The 24,077-nt window shown below is 43.1% G+C and overlaps 1 protein-coding gene across 1 annotated transcript in view; it reads left to right on the top strand.

The window, feature by feature from the left end:
- LOC136876443 (collagen alpha-1(IX) chain) overlaps positions 1-24,077 on the top strand; it is a 407,441-nt gene that overhangs the window by 143,903 nt on the left and 239,461 nt on the right. Inside the window, exon 2 of the mRNA XM_067150419.2 lies at positions 6,479-6,552. Within this exon, the coding sequence (XP_067006520.2) occupies positions 6,479-6,552 (74 nt within the window). The remainder of the gene's footprint in view (positions 1-6,478; positions 6,553-24,077) is intronic.

Below are 24,077 nucleotides of genomic sequence, written 5' to 3'. Positions count from 1 at the left end.
GCCGGCCTCGTGGTGTAGGGGTAGCGTGCCTGCCTCATACCCGGAGGCCCCGGGTTCGATTCCCGGCCTCGTCAAGGATTTTTCCCTGGACCTGAGGGCTAGTTCGAGGACCACACAGCCTACGTGATTAGAATTGAGGAGCTATCTGACGGTAGCGGCCCCGGTCTCGAAAGCCAAGAATAACGGCCAAGAGGATTCGTCGTGCTGACCACACGACACCTCGTAATCTGCGGGCCTTCGGGTTGAGCAGCGGTCGCTTGGTAGGCCAAGGCCCTTCAAGGGCTGTAGTGCCATGGGGTTTGGTTTGGTTTTTACATATATAAGAACAGAATATGTAAGTACATATAATCCGGGCTCTAGTAATTACAGAATAAATTCCATTCCTTTACTTGTAGACGACTGAAATTGAAAAATGTCGGCAAATTATGGTTCTGATATGGTTATACCTGTGTTACGTTTGATATATTTTTACATATTCTTAGTAATATTACATATTATGTGAAGACTAACATTTTTGTACATACTGTATCTAGGTAATTATTACCCACAAAATTAATAATTGTGTCAGCTCGTTTAATTTTCATTCTGTAGTAAAAATAAGTTGGGAATTTCATCTCATATAAAATATATTTCAATACATAAAGCTGGCTTTAAAATTCCTTTAAAATTGGGATTTCTAACCTCTTTTTCTGTGAAATACGCTGAACTCTCGATTTACCGTAATCGGATCAACCGCGTTACGGCTTAACCGCGATATCAAAAACACTAAAAATGTACGAGTGTTAGGAGTTACAGTAATACAGAATATTAAGGGTCGGGATAATGCTCTCATCACCGCAAAACTTGTTTTGAGAAACTAGAGAAGCAAAATAAAGAAAAAAAGTTTTTCTCGGTACAAAAGCAGAAAACGAAGATTGATTATTTTCAGAAACAGTTAAGTTAGGTAGTCTGAATATTTTTCTTTGACTTATTACTTTCAACGAAAGTTGCTGTTTATTTTCCATTTATTAATTGTGCTAATTGCTACTTTTACTGCAACATATAGCGTAAGTTAATAAAAACCATAGAGTAGTGTCATTTATTATCATGTTAACTGTACTTTCAGTATGCCTGTTTTATTTTTAACCTTTTGTAGGGTAACCGCGATTTTACTTATCCGGAAAGCCTTAACCCTACACCATCCCGGTGAAAAAATGAAATGGCGTATAGCTTTTAGTGCCGGCAGTGTCCGAGGACATGTTCGGCTCGCCAGGTGCAGGTCTTTTGATTTGACTCCCGTAGACGACCTGCGCGTCATGATGAGGATGAAATGATAATGAAGGCGACACGTACACCCAGCCCCCGTGCCAGCGAAATTAACCAATGATGGTTAAAATTCCCCACCTTGCCGGGAATCGAACCCGGGACCCCTGTGACCAAAGGCCAGCTCGCTAACCATTTAGCCATGCATCCGAACATCATCCCGGTTAATCGAGAGTTGAGTGTACAGTAGGTCCGAGTGCCTGAAGTGTATTAAACAAAACTAATCCTTTTTTTAGAATCTGGGGTGGTTAAGTGTCTTTCATTGGTCAGAGTTTCTAACAAACTCCATGCAGACTTGAAACGAAATCTAGATTATTCAAGCTCTTTATATGTTTGCCAGATCATTAGTGTTTAAAGACAAATTCTATATTAACTTTCTTAACTTTCTTAATCCGTTTACTCTTCAGGGTTGGTTTCTTCCTTAGGGCTCAGCGAAGGATCCCACCTCTACCACCTCAAAGGCAGCGTCCTGTAGCGTCAGACTTTGGGTCGGGGGATACACTGGGAAGGAGGACCATTAGCTTAGCTGCTATGCTGTACAGGGGCCTTGAGTGGGTCGGTGGGGGGGCATCAGAAGATTGGAAGGCATAGATAAGGAAGAGATTAGGAAGCGGCCGTTGCCTTAAGTTAGGCACCATTCCGGCATTTGCCTGGAGGAGATGCGGGAAACCACGAAACTTCGAGGATGGGTGAGGTTGACCTTCAGAGGTTAAGTGAACCCCGTTTCGGCCCTCATACCATCATCATCATCATCTGTTTACCCTCCAGGGTCGGTTTTTCCCTCGGACACAGCGAGGGATCCCATCTCTACCGCCTCAAGGGCAGTGTCCTGGAGCTTCAGACTCTTGGTCGGGGATACAACTGGGGAGAATGACCAGTACCTCGCCCAGGCGGCCTCACCTGCTATGCTGAACTGGGGCCTTGTGGAGGGATGGGAAGATCGGAAGGGATAGACAAGGAAGAGGGAAGGAAGCGGCCGTGGCCTTATGTTAGGTACCATCCCGGCATTCGCCTGGAGGGGAAGTGGGAAACCACGGAAAACCACTTCCAGAATGGCTGAGGTGGGAATCAAACCCACCTCTACTCAGTTGACCTCCCGAGGCTGAGTGGACCCCGTTCCAGCCCTCATACCACTTTTCAAATTTCGTGGCAGAGCCGGGAATCGAACCCGGGCCTCCGGGGGTGGCAGCTAATCACTACACCAAGAAGGCGGACTCGGCCCTCATACCACTTTTCAAATTTCGTGGCAGAGCAGGGAATCCAAGCCGGGACCCGGGGGTGGCAGCTAATCACACTAATCACTACACCAGAGAGGCGGACTATAATAATTTTAGTTAGTAAAATGTGGCGTTCGTACTAAGGTACTAGAGGTGTAACCAAGAATGTTTTTGGTATCGTACGAGATTTTAATATTTTTATAAGGTGACTTACTTATTTTAATGTGCAAGTGTGTATGATGTTATATATATTTATTCCCAAAATATCCATATTTAAGAAAATTAGCTGTCAGAACGAAAGTTACCATTGTGTTTACTTGCAAAGAGGTTTTCTTTCCTTCAATATACTTTGTTATGATGCCGATACATTTGTCCGCGGCTACATTCGCATCTGTTTCCTGCATTATCGTAATCCATTGTTCATCTTTTATGTACTTCGTTAACGTATCATATTGAATGGTGGGCACTAGCGTATCATTCAATATTGGTTCGCTATTCTTTGTCTCTTCACCATTTGGCTCGTCTCCGTAAACGTTTACCCCAGTTTGAAGCAGAAGCGATGTTGATACGCTGCTCCTAATATTCAGACATCTCGATAACCCCAACATAATACAGACACCCTCGCAAACTATCACCTGCTCCGCAATGAATAACAGTTTCAGAAATATGCGGCAAACGGCTACTTACTTATGATGGTCACCATTATGCAACGCCACTTACTGCAAAGAGTTGACTTCGCTATTTTTGCAGCATTTTCACAGCTCGGTTATTTATTTGAACAGGTCTCGTACTCTAACAAATTTCAAAAACTCTCTGTGATTAACTCAGACAGAGGGCGAAGTGTCCTAATTTCGTTCTTTCTTTCTTTCTTTCTTAATCCATTTACCATCCAGGGTTGGTTTTTCCCTCGGACTCAGCGAGGGGTCTCACGTATACCGCCTCAAGGGCAGTGTCCTGGATCGTGAGACTTTGGGTCGGGGATACAACTGTGGAGAACGACCAATACCCCGTCCAGACAGTCTCACCTGCTATGCTGAAGAGGTGCCTTGTGGTGGTGGTGGAGGGGAGGGTAATACGAAGATTGGAAGAGATAGACAAGGATGAGAGAAGGAAGCGGCCGTGGCCTTAAGTTAGGTACACCCCGACATTTCCCTGGAGTAGAAGTGGGAAACCACGGACAACCATATCGAGGAGGGTTAAGGTGGGAATCAAACCCCTCTCTAATCAGTTGACCTCCCGAGGCTCAGTGGACCCCGTTCCAGCCCTCGTATCATTTTTCAAATTTCGTGGTCAAGCCGGGAATCGAACTCGGGCCTCCGAGGGTGGCAGTTAATCACACTAACCACTACACCACAGAGGCGGACTGTCCTAATTTCACCAATGGCCTACTCTATGTCTTTACGAAATATTCTACTTTTTGAACGGATTTCTCAGTCAAACAAATCTCAGAAACTGTTTATGATTAAGTCTAAGAGAGGGTCAAGTGTCCTAATTTCACCACTTGAATGTTCTACCATGTTCTACCGTCTGTCGTTAATAAATAATCAATTATTTTATGGACATCAATGTCCCTATGCCAGTAAGAAGTGTGTCCGTAGTTCTATTGAGAGCACTCTGTTCTCAGCCTTGGAGACAAGGACATTAGTGGTCGACAAATAGTCCGGGCCCACTCGCTCTCAATTTGTTACTGTAAGCCATTATTTATTTTCTTGCCTCCTCTCCTTCATCACTAGTACTTTGGCTCATCCCAGACTGTGAGCTATTCTCCACATCTGCGTCGCTTCGTATGTCACTGCTCCTTCTCACGAGTACATCTCTAATTAGCCTTCAGCTTAATCACGATAACTTATTTACATTATTTTCATATTTTAAGTACTAAAATTAAGTATTGAGATGTTAATACTTTCATTCAAAAAATTGCAAAAATTGTACCTAATATCACACCCACTTCCAAAAACATTATTTGTAATTCTATAAAACAGATATTTTTTTCAAAAGTTGGATTTACAAGAAAAATCTAAAATCTTGCATTTGATATTTAGTGACAACTAGTGCTTCTAATATCTCATTTCTTCCTATTGACAAACAGACGACTACTAAATTTGTTGGATAGTGTTCCATTATTTATGAAAGAAAATATATAGAGTTATACTACATACATTTTTATGTGTTCACGTGTTCATGTGTTCATATTTTCAAAATATATTAAAATATATTATTTCCTCAGTCACTTAAGATTTACAGGTTATAACTAATAATAATAATAATAATAATAATAATAATAATAATAATAAACTGCGTTGATTGCTGGAATTTAAGAACTACTCACTAGAGTCTCCTCCATTACTGTTCGACGCATGAATTCAAAATTTCACAGGTTGGTCACTTTTACGTCTTAGATGTTAAATACAATACAGTTTTAAATCATTCCGATTCAATTGGGTTCAAATGAGCGTTAGATCTGAAAATAAGTAATCATTCCTACAAAAGTGAAGATGTATTTTACAGGCTCAGCCGACAGTGGATTCTTCAAAATACACCACTTGGGAAGATAACTTTCAGTTTAAAACCAAACCATAGCACGGGTATTTTGCTAGATAATTATAAATCATTATTTGTGCGATTTTTCATAATTAATTACTTTAATCTCTGTTTCTAACATTTGGCGTTTTCAATGTAACGTGCCCCTTCATCTCGCGAACTTCTAACCCGATAACATTATAATTTTCAGATTTTTAATAAAACCAATAAGAGAAGCCATTGAGCAAATCTCATACAAAATTCTCACTTAACTATTGAATTAAGAAAGCTTAAAAACGCAAGACTCCACAAATAATACATTGTATATTTTAAACAATCCAACAAACACTTCATGCACAGGTTTGAGTAAGTTCTGAACAAAAAATCAGCACTTATTCAAAATTTGTGCAACAAAATTTTTCTCAAATCGGAATCAGGCAGTTAAAGGGTTTGAATCTCCGTCCAAATGTGAACCTTTATCACGTGTTGGTTATTATGATGTTGAAATTAAACTAAGAAATGATATAAACACATTTCAACCGTTTTTAGTTTTGACAATGGATTGAGGGAGTATGTAAAATATGGATCTACTGAAATTCAGTAGGCCAGTTGTTCTCCAAACTGTGCTACGCGTACCCCTAGGGGTACGCCTGAGAATTATATATGGAGCCACGCTGTGCTTGAAAGTTTCACCTGGACTACAACGCATCAGAAACTGTGTTATGCCATCCCATTGAAATTTTGACGGTTCGCAATATCTGAATTCCAGAATTAAGGTATAAAACTTGACATCCGTATTCATTAATTGATATTGATGCGAAAATCTAGCGTATTGTGAAACTTTCATACAAACATGATATCGTGTGTTACTTTATTATCATGATTTATTTATTTATTTATTTATTTATTTATTTATTTATTTATTTATTTATTTATTTATTTATTTATTTATTTATTTATTTATTTATTTATTTATTTATTTATTTATTTATTGTAATAGTGGTACTTGGTTTACGTCCTAGTAGTTACTTTTACGGTTTTCGGAGACGCCAATGTGCCGGAATTTTGTCCTGCAGCAGTTATTCTTTGTGCCAGTAAATCTACCGACACGAGGCTGACGTATTAACACCTTCAAATACCACCGGACTGAGCCAGGATCGAACCTGCCAAGTTCGGGTCAGAAGGCCAGCACCTCAACCGTCTGAGCCCCCGGCCATTTATTTATTTATTTATTTATTTATTTATTTATTTATTTATTTATTTATTTAAAAGAATGGCTTATATTAATTAAAATGCATTTATAATTAGACAGGTACTAATATTTTTTAAACCTATCATTTAGGGATTACAGTGAACTTTTAGCCATGAGTGAGAGGTACAGTACTCTCTGCAGTAGGCAGTGACAAACTGAAGTGTAACATTGTTGTTTTCTGTTGTAGGGTACGGAGCCTGCCGCTGGCTGTTCTGCTCCTAGTGGTGGCCACCATCCTAACACCCTCCTCCTCGATGGCGCGTGAGTATAAACTCTTTGTGTTTAATGACTCTTCAACTACTACCAGTCATAATAAAGACTGGAGTGACAAACTTTATCCCAGAAAAGAGGCTCTATCCCCCTTACATGAGAGGTGGTAAGAAAGCAACGGGCACGTACCGAACCACCTAGACCAGCTTTAAAAGTTTCCTTTCAGATGCATTTTCTTCAGAATCTCTCACTCAGCATCTGCACTTCCATATAGAACGCATTTTAACTTATTTCGTGTAATGATGAAACCAAGGCCGTATTCAACATTTTTGCTGTCCATGGTCATTAATAAAATGCCGGCTCCCTCCCACCTCCCAACGAAATTGCGGTTATATGTGAAGGAAGGCAATGAAGTAAAAAATCAAAATACAATTCGTTTAAATAAGGAAGAGGAATGCATAAAAATATACAACAATTTAGCCCGCCTCTGTGGTGTAGTGGTTAGTCTGATTAGCTACCCCCCCCCCCACCCCCACCTCCACCGGAGGCCCGGGTTCCATTTCCGGCTCTGCCTCGAAATTTGAAAAGTGTTACGAGGGCTGGAACGGGGTACACTCAGCCCTGGAGGTCGACTGAGTAAAGGAGGTATCTATTTCCACCTCAGCCATCCTCGAAGTGGTTTCCCACTTCTACTCCAGGCAATGCCGGGATGGTACCTAAATAAAGGTCACGTCCCCTTCTTTCTCTCTTCTTCATCTATCCTTTCAATCATCCCCCGCCACCCCCCGCCCCCCACAAGGCCCCTGTTCTGCATAATAGATGAGGCTGCCTGGACGAGGTATTGGTCGTTCTCCCCAGTTGTACCATATAATTTGAAATACTCACCTGGTCATCTATCATAAACGAAAAACCGTGCCTTAATTTGTCAATATTGTTATTACTTGCTGTGGATGAAAGTGTAACCAGCCCACTGTGCCCTCTTCCCCACCAAATGATTTATACGCGAAGCCTACATGATAGTAATAAAACTCGATACTTAAGGTTTAAGGGTAGTTGATTATTGATCTACAAAATCAGCATTTGTAAGATTAGATTATGACGTCAAGTGTTTAAAACTTGTTTAAAATGTATCTATAACAAGTTATTGATGATTATCCATTAATTATAACTTGAATATTTAATGTTCCTGTACTCTGTGCACTTCATCGTTTATAGTACAATTCGAATCAGTTTCTTAATGAATATGTCGGTGATTAATAATACGAGTTGCATTCCTTGATGTTTTCATACAGTAGTTCTGGAAATCTTAATGGTATCAATAAAAACTGTCTACTGAAGATTTAAACCTTTGAATTTTACGTTATAATACTCTGAAGGTAAACAGTGAATTATAGAGTGCAATAGGCGTAAGTAGTTTTCTAACTGCATCATCATTAATATCGAGATAGTAAATGTCATAATGAAAATGAAAATCCACAGCCTGTTCCCAGTTTCAACGGGGTCAGGAATGGAATGAATGATGTCTCCATCTAGCGACGAGGATAGGAACTGTGCCGGCTGCCGAAGCCTGTCACACTCCTCTGGGGCAATTGTTCATGACTGACAGAAGAAATGAAATTGTATTGGAGAGTGTCGCTGGAATGAAACATGACGGGGAAGACCAGAGTACCTGGAGATAACCCTGTCCCGCCTCCGCTTTGTCCAGTGACCGGGAATTGAACCACGAAACCCAGCGGTGAGAGGCCATCCCGCTGCCGTCTGAACCACGGAGGCACTAAATGTCAGGACATTATTTTTAAATGTTTTAGTTACTTGTGTTTTCGAAATTGTTTTGTAATGCAATTGAAAATGTGGATGTTTTAAACAATCTAATAGAAAATGAATTTGAAGCACTTTAATCACGAATCAAACTGTATTAAACAGTTAGATGATTCTGAAAACGTTTGTTGGGAGGTGGCATGGCACGACGTGAAACGTGGACAATAACTCACAAAACCTGAAAGATCACGATTATCTTGCCTGGAGCATGTTCAACGATGCTTGCAAGCTATTATTCAAATTATACACACAGAATTGTTCTATAACTTACCAAGATACCAACCACCTCCATAATTCATCGATAGCCTTGGTCCACAACATATACGGCTCCTTGCTCCAATCGTCAATATAGTGGCCTTGAGTTCCGTGTTCGATTCCCCGGCCGGATAGGAAATTTTAATCTTAAATGGATAATTACCTTGACTTGGGAACTCGGTGTTTGTTATATCCCTAATATTCCGGCCACTCATACACCACAAACAGCACTATCCCTGCAACCACAGCAACGCGCGGTTTCCCATATACAGTAGTGATGGCGGATATCGTTATAACCATGTAACCGTTACCTGTGTTTCAGTTACAAAAATTAACGATTATAGATAACAGTTAAATTAATGTTCCACCAATGATTACAATTTCACATTAAGGAATGAGGAGTGTTTGTTACAAGTGATAACGAACAAACCTGAATACTGTTGTAAACATCTTATAGGGTATATGGGTGTTAGAGGGTTGGTCGTACTGATAATTACTTACTTACTTACTTACTTACTTACTTACTTACTTAATCTGTTTACCCTCCAGGGTCGGTTTTTACCTCGGACTCGGCGAGGGATCCCATCTCTACCGCCTCAAGGGCAGTGCCCTGAAGCGTGAGACATTGGGTCAGGGGATACAACTGGGGAGGATGACCAGTACCTCACCCAGGTGGCCTCACCTGCTATGCTAAACAGGGACCTTGTGGTGAGATAAGAATATTGGAAGGGATCGACAAGGAAGAGGGAAGGAAGCGGCCGTGGCCTTAAGGTAGGTACCATCCCGGCATTTGCCTGGAGGAGAAGTGGGAAACCACAGAAAACCACTTCCAGGATGTCTGAGGTGGGAATCGAACCCACCTCTACTCAGTTGATCTCCCGAGGCCGAGTAGACCCCGTTTCAGCCCTCGTACCACTTTTCAAATTTCGTGGCAGAGCCGGGAATCGAACCCGGGCCTCCAGGCGTGGCAGCTAATCGCACAAACCACTACACCACAGAGGCGGACCGTTTGCATCTGTCACTATCTCAGTTTCGATTTTCATTTTAAAGGACACTGGCCCTTTTAGCACCAAGCCTCAGATACAAGTATATATTTAGAATATTCGACGACTTTTCAGACATTTTCTCTGTCACAACGACTAAGTTTAAATACATCCAAAAAGGTAAAACGAAATTTCAACATATAATATGAAACATGATCTTAAATATCTCTAAAAACTCAAAGGCTAACAAGACAGTAAATAGTCTACATCATCAAAACTTTTGGAAATATAAAAAAAAAAGTGCATTCGGTATTAGGATATTAACGTAAAAAAGAAGTAAAATACTGAGATGGAAGTCACAGGTACTGTGTGTGATGGCAGGATGCGAATCCACCTGAAGTCAGAGATCTACCGAACTGTAGTACGTCCAGTGGCGTTATATGATACCGAATGCTGGCCCGCAACCAAAACTGATGAAAGTCGACTTCATGCAATGCGAATTGCACTGGACAATGGGTGTCTCCCTCCAGGATCACAGCCGAAACGGCACTCTCCGGCAGCAATGTGGTATTTGCTCCATTCAGAAAAAAAGAGAAGGGGCGACTACGACTACGAAGGAGATACCATAGATTACCACAAGAAACAATGCAGCACACGCCCCTGTTGTTGAGCAAATTGACCTAAGACTGTAGCACCGTCAGACCGCGAGTTGGAGTAAGTACACTGGGGGCTCGTCTCTGTTGAGGTGATGTCTCGTGGCAGATACAAGAACGTGATCGGTCGGTCTGTCTGAAGTCCTACTCCGTGACCCAGCCCCATGTTGTTGTGTGTAGCCAAGCAGAAACTTATAATTATTGAGAGATTGAGACAATTAATTATCAGTTCTCATCGTGTTCTTCACGCTACGGTGTCATTTATTCGCTATATCACCCCCTCCACTTCCCCGACAAGACTGGCAGGAGATAGAGATCTCAAACAACGGCGGTCTACATACTCTCAGGGAAATGACGTAATGGCACTTTATGTCAAGTGAATCAATCACATCTGATGTGCTTTTAGGGCGGTCGCCCAGGTGGCCGATTCTCTATTAATATTTTCTTTACACTTTTTTAAATGATTGTCAGACTCGTTGGCTGAATGGTCAGCGTACTGTCCTTCAGTTCAGATAGTCCCGAGTTCGATTCCCATCTGGGTCGGGGATTTTAGTCACTTCTGATTAATCCCTTTGGCTCGGGGACTGGGTGTTTGCGTCCGTCCCAACACTCTCCTCCTCATATTCACACAACACACTACACAAGCAACCACTACAGAAACACGCAATAGTGATGACATCCCTTCGACGGAACTTCTACGAACTGAGGAACTGAGCCGTAAATAGAAGTTTACAATAGCGAGGCAAGAAGAAGAACTTAATTAATTTTAATTAAATTTATTTTAATACATAGATTCGATGATGGAAAAGAGAACTTTGTCTTTATAAAAAAAAAATTGTTAAGAAGGAAGCCGTACTGTGTAATAGTGTGTATTTTTACAGGTATGTTCATTTTTATTGAAACATGTGTGTGTTTGACAGACTAGAAAGTTTTTAATGTCCTATTCACAAAAATCAGTGTGTAGTAGGTGGTTTTCCTATAATATTCATATATATTTTGTTTACTTGCATTCAATTTTCGCAGGATTGGAGACTCTGATTGTCAATTTCTTTTTCTATTTGCTTTACGTCGCACCGACACAGATAGGTCTTGTGGCGACGATGGGATAGGAAAGGGATAGGAGTTGGAAACCAGAGGAATTAACCAATAAAAGTTAAAATCGCCGAAGTAGCTGGAAATCGAACCCGGCACCCATTGAACCTGAGGACAATATGCTAACCAGTTAGCCACTTAGCCAGACAAAGTGGAAATGAGTTAGCAGCACTGTTCAGGCTTTCTACTTAATTTGAATGACGCTCCAATACAAAACTTCAACGCACGGTATACACAGGTTCGTGCACAAATTAATAATAATAATAATAATAATAATAATAATAATAATAATAATAATAATAATAATAATAATAATAATAATAATCATAATAATAATAATAATAATAATAATGTCCGCCTCTGTGGTGTAGTGGTTAGCGTGATTAGCTGCCACCCCCGGAGGTCCGGGTTCGATTCCCGGCTCTGCCACGAAAATTTGAAAAGTGGTACGAGGGCTGGAACGGGGTCCACTCAGCCTCGGGAGGTCAATTGAGTAGAGGTGGGTTCGATTCCCACCTCAGCCATCCTCGAAGTGGTTTTCCGTGGTTTCCCACTTCTCCTCCAGGCGAATGCCGGGATGGTACCTAACTTAAGGCCGCGGCCGCTTCCTTCCCTCTTCCTTGTCTATCCCTTCCAATCTTCCCATCCCTCCACAAGGCCCCTGTTCAGCATAGCAGGTGAGGCAGCCTGGGCGAGGTACTGGTCATACTCCCCAGTTGTATCCCCCGACCAAGAGTCTGAAGCTCCAGGACACTGCCCTAGGCGGTAGAGGTGGGATCCCTCGCTGTGTCCGAGGGAAAAGCCGAACCTGGAGGGTAAACAGATGATGATGATGATGATGATAATAATAATAATAATAATAATAATAATGTCCGTCTCTGTGGTGTGGGTGATTAGCTGCCACCCCCGAAGGCCCGGATTCGATTCCCGGCTCTGCCACGAAATTTGAAAACGTTTTCCGTGGTTTCCCACTTCTCCTCCAGGTAAATGCCGAGATAGTACCTAACTTACGGCTACGGTTCACAGCTGCGCACTCCTAACCACGCAGCCAACTCGCTCGAATGCAACCTGACAGCTACGTGACACAACCGCGCAGCCACATGTATTTCTTTAGTTAGTTAGTTAGTTAGTTAGTTAGGTCAGTTGCTGCGTTTTGCTTGGCATATTTTCTTTCGTTCTTTCTTTCTTAATCTCCTTACCCTCCAGGGTTGGTTTTTCCCTTGGATTGATCGAGGGATCCCAACTCTACCGCCGCAAGGGCAGTGTCCTGGAGCGTGAGACATTGGGTCGGTGGATACAACTGGGGAGGATGACCAGTACCTCGCCCAGGCGGCCTCACCTGCTGTGCTGAACAGGGGCCTTAGTGGGGGATGGGCAAAGAAGAGGGAAGGAAGCGGCCGTGGCCTGAAGTTTGGTACCATCCCGGCATTTGCCTGGAGGAGAAGTGGGAAACCACGGAAAACCACTTCCAGGATGTCTGAGGTGGGAATCGAACCCACCTCTACTCAGTTGACCTCCCGAGGCTGAGTGGACCCCGTTCCAGCCCTCGTACCACTTTTCAAAAATTTCATGGCAGAGCCGGTAATCGAACCCGGGCCTCTGCGGGCGGCAGGCAATCACGCTAACCACTACACCACAGAGGCGGTTGACATATATAAGGATATAAAGTCTTCTCAAACTTTGATGTGTTTAGTTCTGTAGAAGGTACACTTACTTCTTCATGTACTGTAATTTTGTAGTTCTCAATATAATTGAATACAAAGTTTCATGGTATTTTTAACTTTCTTCGGGTGTAGTTTACTGATACATATAATTATTTTAGGTGTATATAACAAAGGTCGTGAACATTTCACAGTTCCAGTAAATAAATGCATTCATACGGTTCGGTCTCGTATCTCATCACCTTTACAAAAGGCGAAATTGGAATTGTATTGCTTGGGGAGGATGAGAGCAATAAAAGATCTGACATTTTAGTATTTAATAGGCCTCTAAAGGAAGCTATGATACTCAACCCGACCATTAGGTTTGGAAAGAACGTTCAACAGGCTATAGAGGTTGATGATGATAAGCGCGTCAATTATCCCCCATGTATTCCTTACGTGAGAGAGAGATATAATGCAAGTGACTATACAGTACATGGGAGGTAAGGGGTCTCCTCTTCGGTGCGAAGTTGACTGACCCTCATGTCTCTGTGGGTTTACGTGACAAGCAATACGAGGACATTTCAAAAGGAATCTTGAGGGATTTTGTTCACAGTTTGAATGATCATTTTTATAATAACTTTAAAGTGTTTTCTATCTGACTTATATTTAAATCAAATTATCTCATGAGGCACCCTATGCTTTGTTTTGTCATCCTGGGCTTTAGTGGTCACCTTGTGTGTAAGGCAGACACTTATTTTTCGGATACGTAAAATATAATTAGTGGGGCCTTCAGAAAAATATCGTGAGGAAGATTGGTGAATGTACACTGACTTAGCAAATGTCATGGGATAGTCACCTAATAGCCTGTGGGGCCTACTCTGGCCCTGCGAACTGCAGTGAGACGCCGTGGAAGTGAGTCGACAAGTCCCTGGTAGTCCTCTGGACGCAGCTGACACCAAATCGTTTGCAGAGCGGCCGCCAATGCCGGTCTCTTCGTGGGTGCAGGAGCCATGGCACGGAGCCTGCGTTCCAGGGCATCCCAGATATGCTCGATAGGGTTCATATCGGGGCTCCTGGGTGGCCATGGCAGTCGTTGGACCTCCGCTGCATGTTCCTGGAACCATTCCTGGGCGACGTGTGAGCGATGTGGCGGCGCGTTATCATCTTGAAACACCGCAAAACCGTCTGGGGGCTGGAAGGCCAAATGTGGGTGGAGATGGTCTCCGAGCAGCTCAACATACCGCGTACCATTCAAAGTCTCTTCCAGAACAACTAGGGGGCCCATTCCATACCAGGAAAATGCACCCCAGACCATAACAGAGACACCAGCGCCCTGCACTACACCTTCGAGGCAGGAGGGATCCATCGCTTCATGTGGTCTGCGCCATACACGGTGCCTCCCATCGGCATGGTGCAGTTGAAATCGTGATTCGTCCGACCATATCACGTTACGCCATCGTTCCAGTGTCCATCCCTGGTGACTGGCGACAAATGCGCGTCGTTGTGCCCGATGACGTTGGGTTAACAGTGGCACCCGTTGCGGCGCCGGCTCCCATATCCCCATAGAACCCATGTTTCTACGGATTGTCTACTGGGAGACGTGTCTAGCACGGCCTGTGTTGAATTGAGCCGTGATTTGTTGCACGGTTGCCCGTCTGTCACTATTGACAATCCGTCTCAGATGTCGCCGGTCACGGTCATCGAGGGTGGCTGGACGGCCGGTCGTTCGTCTGTTGTGGACGGTGACACCCGCATTCAACCATTCACGATACACCCTGGACACGGTTGATCGTGTGAAGCCGAATTCCCGCACCACTTCTGAAATCGCACATCCCATCCATCGGGCACCGACCAACAAACCCCGTTCGAACGGTGTCAGCTCACAACGACGTTCCATGTTACACCTGTCACATGCACAGCCACTGCTCACAAGGTCTCCTATACAACTGCCACTGGCACAGGGGGCGTGTGATGCGCAGACAACACACCTGCGCATCAGTGCTCCGCTATCCCACGACATTTGCTCAGTCAGTGTATTACAGCCTGGGTTCTTGATCGTACCATCACCAGTAAAAGGGTGTAATATTTTAGAAAATTAATCCCAATTCATAAGCTGAGAGTAAATTGAAAAATCTGTTTTTATCGTTTGAAAGACTCTAACTAGAAAGTGGTGTGTGCAGAACAGATGGTGTCCACTACACGAGCTACTGATGCAATCTGTTCTTTTCGACATGACCTATCTTTTTACGTAGCAGGTTAGATCCATAAACATTTGCTTTGTTCTGAAGCCAGTAATTTCTTCCCCTGAAGGAAAAAATGTCGCATTTACAATGTAATATTGGTATTAACCCGAACAAAAAGTGAGAAGCCAGCATTAATGTCTTGAATAACAACAAAGTTGACTGGCCTTCATGGTGTTATATATCTCGAGCGTTAAAAATAATGAAAATAATACGAGCATGCCAGAAACCTTAAACCTGAGAAAACAAACTTTAAATTTGCATCGAAAGAACGCCTATTTATTTCAGTGCATTACTGTCTTGAAGCTCTCTATTGAAATAATGTGTCAAATACTGTAATTTAGTTGATATAGAGCAAGGTTGTTATGTAATTTTTTTTTTTAATAGTTGCTTTTCGCCGCACGGACACAGATAGGTCTTATAGCGACGATGGGATAGGAAAGGGCTAGGAGTAGGAAGGAAGCGGCCGTGGCCTTAATTAAGATACAGCCCAGCATTTGCCTCGTGTGAAAATGGGAAACCACGGAAAACCATCTTCAGAGCTGCCGACAGTGGAGTTCGAACCCACTGTCTACCGGATGCAAGCTCACAGCTGCGCGCCCCTAAATGTACTCTAGAACTTTTACGAAGCTGTTGGGAACAAATAGTGTTCTCCTAGGTGTTAAAACCGAACAGAGTAACAGAGTAAACCAAAACCAAACCAAACTCCATGGCGCAACAGCCCCGAAGGACCATGGTCTACCAAGCGACCGATGTCATGTGGTCAGCACTACGAATCCTTCTTGGCGTTCTAGACCGGGGGCCGCTATCGCACCGTCAGATAGCTACTCATTGTAATCACGTAGGCTGAGTGGACCTCGAACTATCCCTCAGATCCAAGTAAAAATCCGTGAACTGGCCAGGAAACAAACCCAGGCAGTCACGCTATCCCTACACCGCGAGGCAGGCTATGCAGTAAACCTTTACAGGAAAATCTGGGTTTCCTTTCTAGACTCCCAGAAAAGCCACAGGTGTTTAACTTTAACTTGCTATTTCTCTTTTTTTTTTTTAATGCCTTAGACAACTGTTGTCTTCATCCCCATGAATTGTACATAAATGAATACTCGCCAGCACACAACGAGGCTGAAAGAATGTCACATTCTCCTTCACAGAGATGTGAGTGTTTGTTGTTGTGCTTTTAGGAAGATAACGTTTTACAGTCCTCTCCCCTATGTATGCTTTGAGATGGGATAAGTAACTTGTTCAACCGGAGGGCCTGTAAGGGAACACAGTAAGCAGTAAACTGCGCCCAAATGCCGTTAACACATTAACTTCCATTTTTCCTGTAATTCAACCTGTATCCTAGTTTTTTAAAAGCTTCTACCAATAGGTAAAAAATAACACCAAGAAGAAACTTTAAATAACTATAATCCATCAAGTTCTTAATGGAGATCAACATTAAAGTATCCCCTACAGCAACAGGAAACCAGTAGTGAAAATAAAATACCATTAGATTTAATCAATGCACTATAAGAAACAAAATTATATTCCAGAATTACAGATTGGAGATATAATAATATGATTAACATCATGTGTTCTTCCTACAAATAACACTCCACAAGCAGTATGTTTTAAACAATTCACCAAACACGCATACACAAGTTCTGGACTATGATGGAAAAAGCTAATTGCTACAATCGACCTAAAGCCTGCTGTACACTATCAAATGTTTGACAAATTCAAAACTTCACAAGAATCTCCAATACTTCACAAGATGACTTTCCAATAGTTTACAATACTTAGAAAGTCTTGAGAAGTCTCCAATAGTCTTGAAATTGAATTAGAACACGTTCTAAACAATCAAAGAATTGACAACTCTTTAACAGAATTGACCAATTGAAATCGAGTATTAATGATGCGCCCGAGGTCGCTAGGCATTCTGGGATTGCTGGGAATCAAAACAACAAAATGGCTTCGTCTTCATGACCAAGGAATGTTGCGTGTGCATTAATTGCTTTTCTACTTTTTGTTATTATCTTTATCATCATCATCATCATCATCATCGTCGTCGTCATCATCCTCCATCACTTCATTACTATCATTATTTGTATTCGTATTCCACTAAGTTATTAGATGTAAGCCATTTTTAGTTCTTCTTGAAAGACCGCTACATAAAAATATTTCAGCTTAGAACTCTGACCAGAAAGGTTCTGTCATTTAAGGTTCAGTACTGCATCTACTATGACAACGAATTTTCATTCTAAGTGAAACATATACTGCAGGTCAGTATTTCACCCCCTCAATATTGGCACATAACGGTATTTCGAGCCACAACGACAATATAGGTTGTGTCACATAATCTGGTAAGATTGAAGAGGGCCAAACCGCCAGAAAAAATAATTCTGATGGTTCATGGTGTGGGTTGCTGAAGTCACATCCTACTTCATGAACCGTGGGCAACGGCTGAGTGGCCTAGTAAGTGGTCCTGCGAGTCGGAATACCAGTTGTTACGGAATAGTAGTGGGCATCTCGGACATATTCTGAGTCTTGGCCCTCCTTGTGCTCAGGTGGCTAGGACTATACAGTCCATCGGAGGTCCATAATCTGTTAGAGGAGAGATCCTCACTTGGACTATGTGTAACTAAGAGTAGCATCCTACTTCACAGAATTTACCGAGCTCAGAACCTTTTAAGAAGCTTCGGACCTATAGGAGTAACGGAGTCCCAACTCATTTGACAGGCGAGGGACTCCTCGGAAACAACTTGGCCAACGAAATGGAATTCGATGGGGAGCTATCAATATTAATGGGGCTTATGGAAGAAAGAGAGTAGAACTGGCTGAGTCAGCAAAGAGGATACATCTGCATATGCTAGCAGTAAATGTTATTTAGGTAAGGGGAGACAACGAGGAAGAGATAGGGGATTATAAACTGACGTGTGTTAAAAAGGGAAGGGCAGAGTGTGGGTAGGGCTGTTCATCAGGAATACTATTGCACGCAACATTGTTTCTGTTAGGCACGTAAATGAGCGAATGGTGTGGGTGGATTTGGCAGTTGGAGAAATTATCTCAGTGTATTCACCATGTGAGGATGCAGATGAGGATGAAGTTGACAAGTTTTATGAAGCATTGAGTAACATTGTAGTCAGAGTCAACAGCAAGGATAGGATAATGTCACTGGGTAATTACAATGTGAGAGTTGGAAATAGAACTGAAAGATATGAAAGGGTGATTGGTAAATGTGCGAAACATATGGAAGTTAATGGAAATGGGAAACGTTTGCTGGACTTCTGTGCTAGTATTGGTTTAGCAGTTACGAATACATTCTTCAAACATAAGACTATTCACCGCTACACATGGGACGGTAGGAGAACCAGATCCATAATAGACTATATCTTAACAGACTTCGAATTAGAGAAATTTGTTAGGAATGCACGGGATTTCCGAGGATTTTCCGATGATACAGATCACTATCTGATCTGTAGTGAACTAAGTATCTCTAGGCCTAGGATAGAGAAAGTGAAATATGTGTGCAAACGAACAAGGGTAGAAAATCTCCAGGACAAGGAAAATAGACAGAAGTGCACGGATATGGTTAGTGAGAAGTTCCGAACAGTGGACAGTAAGCAGGTTCAGTATATAGAAAGAGAATGGCTGGGATACAGGGATGCTGTAGTAGAAAGAGCAAAGGAATGCCTAGGAACAACTGTCTGTAAAGATGAAAAAAAGTGAACATCTGGGTGGAATGATGAAGTGAGAGGAGCTAGTAAACGTAAAAAGAAGGCTTATCAGAAATGGCTCCAAACAAGGGCTGATGCAGACAGGGAATTGTACATAGATGAAAGAAACAGAGCGAAACAAATAGTTGTTGATTCCAAAAAGAAATCGTGGGAATATTTTGGTAATAACCTGGAAAGGCTAGGTCAAGCACCAGAAAAACCTTTCTGGACAGTAATAAAGAATCTTAGGAAGGGAGGAAAAAGCTAAATAAACAGTGTTTTGAGTAATTCAGGTGAATTCATCATAGATCCCAGGAGGAGGGAATATTTTGAAAATCTTCTCAACGTAGAAGGAAATCTTCCTAGTGGTGTCGCGAACAACCGAGCTAATGGGGAGGAGGAAAATTATGTTGATGAAATTACGCTTGAGGAAGTATAAAAGGAAGGTAAATAAACTCTATTGCCATAAATCAGCATAAATAGATGGAATTACGCTTGAAGTGGTGAAGTATAGTGGGAAGGCAAGGATGAAATGGCTACATACAGCAATAAGTTTAGCATGGTGTGTTGGTAAGGTACCTTCAGATTGGATAAAAGCGGTAATTGCACCTATTTACAAGCAAGAGAACAGGAAGGACTGCAACAACTATTGAAGTATCTCATTGATTAGCATACCAGGGAAGGTATTCACTGGCATCTTGGAAGGGAGGCTGCTATCAGTGGTTGAGAGGAAGTTGGATGAAAACCAGTGTGGTTTCTGATCACACAGGGGCAGTCAGGATCAGACTTTCAATATGCGCCAGGTAATTGAAGAGTGCTACGAGAGGAATAGACAGTTGTGTTTATGTTTCGTTGATCTAGGATGTGTTCTCCCCGGACGGTAGTGTAGGAAGCGAGATTGAATCAAGATGCAGTAAAGCTAAAGCAGAAGGCTCACAGTTGCGATCAACAGAATTCTGTAAAAAGGAAGTCAGCTTCCGAACAAAACCATCTTTACATCGATCTGGTTTTAGACCAACTTTGCTTCACGGGAGTGAAAGCTTGGTGTACCCGGAATATATTATTCAAAAGTTAGAAGTAACAGACATGAAAGTAGCGAGAATGATCTCTGGTACAAACAGGTGGAAACAATGGCAGGAGGGTACTCGGAATGAGGAGATAAAGGCTAAGTTAGGAATGAACTCGATTGATGAAGCTGTACGCATAAATTGGCTACGGTGGTGGGGTCATGTGAGGTGAATGGAGGAGTATACGTTAACTAGGAGAATGTAGGACTCTGTTATGGAGAGTAAGAGAAGTAGAGGGAGACCAAGACGACGATGGTTAGACTCAGTTTCTAACGATTTAAAGGTAAGAGGTATAGAACTAAATGAGGCCACAGCACTAGTTACAAATAGAGGATTGTGGCGACGTTTAGTAAATTCACAGATGATAGCAGACTGACCGCTGAAAGCCATAATGGTCTATAATGATGTATGTATGTAATCTGTCCGTCTAAAAATTCAAAATATGAGCAAATTAGACTATGAGTACTTCAGTCATTAAATTCGTCCGCCTTTGGTGTAGTGGTTAGTGTGATTAGCTGCCACCTCCGGAGGCCCGGGTTCGATTCTCGGCTCTGCTACGAAGTTTGAAAAGTGGTACGAGGGCTGTAACGGGGTCCACTGAGCCTCGGGAGTTCAGCTGAGTAAAGGGGTGTTCGATTCCCATCTCAGCCATCCTTGAAGTGGGAAACCACTTCTCCTCCAGGCAAATGCCAGGATGATACCTAACTTAAGGCCATGGCCACTTCCTTCTCTCTTCCTTGTGAATCCTTTCCAATCCCCCCATCCCCCACAAGGCCGCTGTACAGCATAGCAGGTGAAGCGGCCTGGGCGAGGTACTGGTCCTCCTCTCCAGTTGTATCCCCGACCCAAAGTCCTACGCTCCAGGATACTGCCCTTGAGGTGGTAGAGGTGGGATACCTCGCTGAGTCGGAGGGAAAACCAACCCTCGAGGTTAAACGGATTAAGAGAGAAAGAAAGGTCATTAAATTCAATTTTTACATTACATATTTTTCCGTATTTTCCACAATTACATTAATGACCTAATTTGTAAAAACGCGATATACTTTGTTTTATTTAATGACACACACACACACACACGCGCGCGCGCGCGCGCGCGGGCCCCAAGCCAGTGGAATTAAACCACTAAGATTAAAATCCCCGACCCGCTCGGGAATCAAACCTAGAATCCCTTGAAACGAGAGCGCCAAACATTTAGCCATGGAGCCGGGAAAAATAAACTGTAGGTGAACAAGTCGTACAAAAATTCGAAATAACCCTTCAATGTATGTATTGGCAGCCAGATCCTTAGCGGAGAGACGCGGAACACTCCAGAAGACATTGGTGTCAGCCACATAGCCGCACCTATGGCCTCACGCAATCTCCAGAGATCGTTTACAGAATACAACTTACTTCCTGATTGTCAGCGAAATTTGCCTCCCCAAAAACTTCGATTCCATGGCTTTATTCAGACGCGAATCGCTCCAAAAATTACTGAAACCTAATGAAATGTATAGTTTGTATAAAATTAATCTTCTTATTTTAGAATAAATAGTAACAATTTTAACTTCGAATTACAGCAGTCCCCGTTCGTTATTCTACTACTAGACAAGATAAAAATCTCCGATCCAGCTGGGAATCGAACCAGACACCCTCTGAACAGAAGGCCTCAATGCTGACCATTCATCCAAGGAGCCGGACAATAATAATAATAATAATAATAATAATAATAATAATAATAATAATAATAATAATAATAATAATAATAATAATTCCATTTGTCTATTTCCAGCCTGGTGAAGCTCTTGTAAGCAGATCCTCCGACGAGGGTGGGTGACATTTGCCGCGTTAGGGAAACTGCGTGCTATTGTAGTGGAGGATAGTGTTGTGTGTGGTGCGCGAGTTGCAGGAATGTTGAGGAAGGTAAAAACACCCAGTCCCCGAGCGAGGGGAAACAACCATTTAAGGTTAAATCTCCGACCCGACCAGGAATAGAACCCGGGATCCTCTGAACCGAAGGCAACTACGCTGACCATCCACTCAGGGAGCCGGACAGAATAATAATAATAATAATAATAATAATAATAATAATAATAATAATAATAATAATAATGTCCGCCCCTGTGGTTTAGTGGTTAGCGTTATTAGCTGCCAACCCCAGAGGCCCGCGTTCGATTCCCGGCTCTGCCACTAAATTTTAAAAGCGGTACGAGGGCTGGAACGGGGTCCACTCAGCCTCGTGAGGTCAACTGAGTAGAGGGGGATCCGATTCCCACCTCAGCCATTATCGAAGAAGTGGTTTTCGGTGGATTTCCACTTCTCCTCCAGGCAAATGCCGGGATGGTACCTACTTAAGGCCACGGCCGCTTCCTTCCCTCTTCCTAGTCTATTTCTGCCGATCTTCCCATACCCCCACAAGGCCCCTACTCAGCATACCAGGTGATGTCGCCTGACATAGGTTCTTGTCCTCCTTCCCAGTTGTATCCCCGGACCCAAAGTCTCACCCTCAAGGACACTGCCATCGAAGCGATAGAGGTGGGATCTCTCACTGAGCCCGAGGGGAAAAACCAACCCTGGAAATAATAATAATAATAATAATAATAATAATAATAATAATAATAATAATAATAATAATAATAATATCGTGTTGCTCTTACTTGTCTACAGTTAGGAGGGTATTACTCTATCGCTGAATTTCCCTCTAAAATATTCACGGGGCCGATGACCTTAGATGTTAGGCCTCTTTAAACAGCAAGAATCATCATCATCATCATCATCATCATCATAAAACATTCACCGTTTTGTTCATCATCATCATCAGCATCTGGTTACCCTCCAGGTTCGGTTTTTCCCTCGGACTCAGCGAGGGATCCCACCTCTACCGCCTCAAGGGCAGTGTCCTGGAGCTTCAGAACCTTGGTCGGGGGATACAACTGGGGAGAATGACCAGTACCTCGCCCAGGCGGCCTCACCTGCTATGCTGAACAGGGGCCTTGTGGAGGGATGGGAAGATCGGATGGGATAGGCAAGGAAGAGGGAAGGAAGCGGCCGTGGCCTTAAGTTAGGTACCATCCCGGCATTCGCCTGGAGGAGAAGTGGGAAACCACGGAAAACCACTTCCAGGATGGCTGAGGTGGGAATCGAACCCACCTCTACTCAGTTGACCTCCCGAGGCTGAGTGGACCCCGTTCCAGCCCTCGTACCACGTTTCAAATTTCGTGGCAGAGCCGGGAATCGAACCCGGACCTCTGGGGGTGGCAGCTAATCACGCTAACCACTACACCACAGAGGCGGCCCCACCGTTTTGTTACTGGGAAGAAGAACATTTTGAGGTGAACAATGAAGCTCCCGGCTATTGTCTGCTGCAGCCAATACGTGCTGCATGAAGCGTGACCATACCATGTATCTTATGCAAATTGTAATTACTTTCTCAAAATTGAAAAGTGAACATCAAATTAACGAGTTGAATGTTAATATATGACCTGTAATAGTCCCTGGATGATCTCATGGCTGGGGGGCGTGGCGTGCCAAGCGTGGGATACAAGTACTGCAGGCACTCACTGTTCAGGTGACGGGACGTTCGTTTCGCACTGTGCTGGGAGAGATAGTGCTCGAAACGGAGTGATTATCTCCGGAGGATCTATTTCGCTCACTGGTCGCACTGTTGTGAGGTAGTGCTGGGAACGGAGTGATTATCTCCGGAGGATCTATTTCGCTCACTGGTCGCACTGCTGTGAGGTAGTGCTGGGAACGGAGTGATTATCTCCGGAGGATCTATTTCGCTCACTGGTCGCACTGCTGTGAGGTAGTGCTGTGAACGGAGTGATTATCTCCGGAGGATCTATTTCGCTCACTGGTCGCACTGCTGTGAGGTAGTGCTGGGAACGGAGTGATTATCTCCGGAGGATCTATTTCGCTCACTGGTCGCACTGCTGTGAGGTAGTGCTGGGAACGGAGTGATTATCTCCGGAGGATCTATTTCGCTCACTGGTCGCACTGCTGTGAGGTAGTGCTGTGAACGGAGTGATTATCTCCGGAGGATCTATTTCGCTCACTGGTCGCACTGCTGTGAGGTAGTGCTGGGAACGGAGTGATTATCTCCGGAGGATCTATTTCGCTCACTGGTCGCACTGCTGTGAGGTAGTGCTCGAAAC

The sequence above is a fragment of the Anabrus simplex genome, chromosome 6, assembly GCF_040414725.1.
Source record: "Anabrus simplex isolate iqAnaSimp1 chromosome 6, ASM4041472v1, whole genome shotgun sequence".
Classification (NCBI taxonomy): Eukaryota; Metazoa; Arthropoda; class Insecta; order Orthoptera; family Tettigoniidae; genus Anabrus; species Anabrus simplex.
The sequence above is the reverse complement of the archived record's forward strand: the minus strand, read 5'-3'. Positions and strand labels throughout refer to the sequence as shown.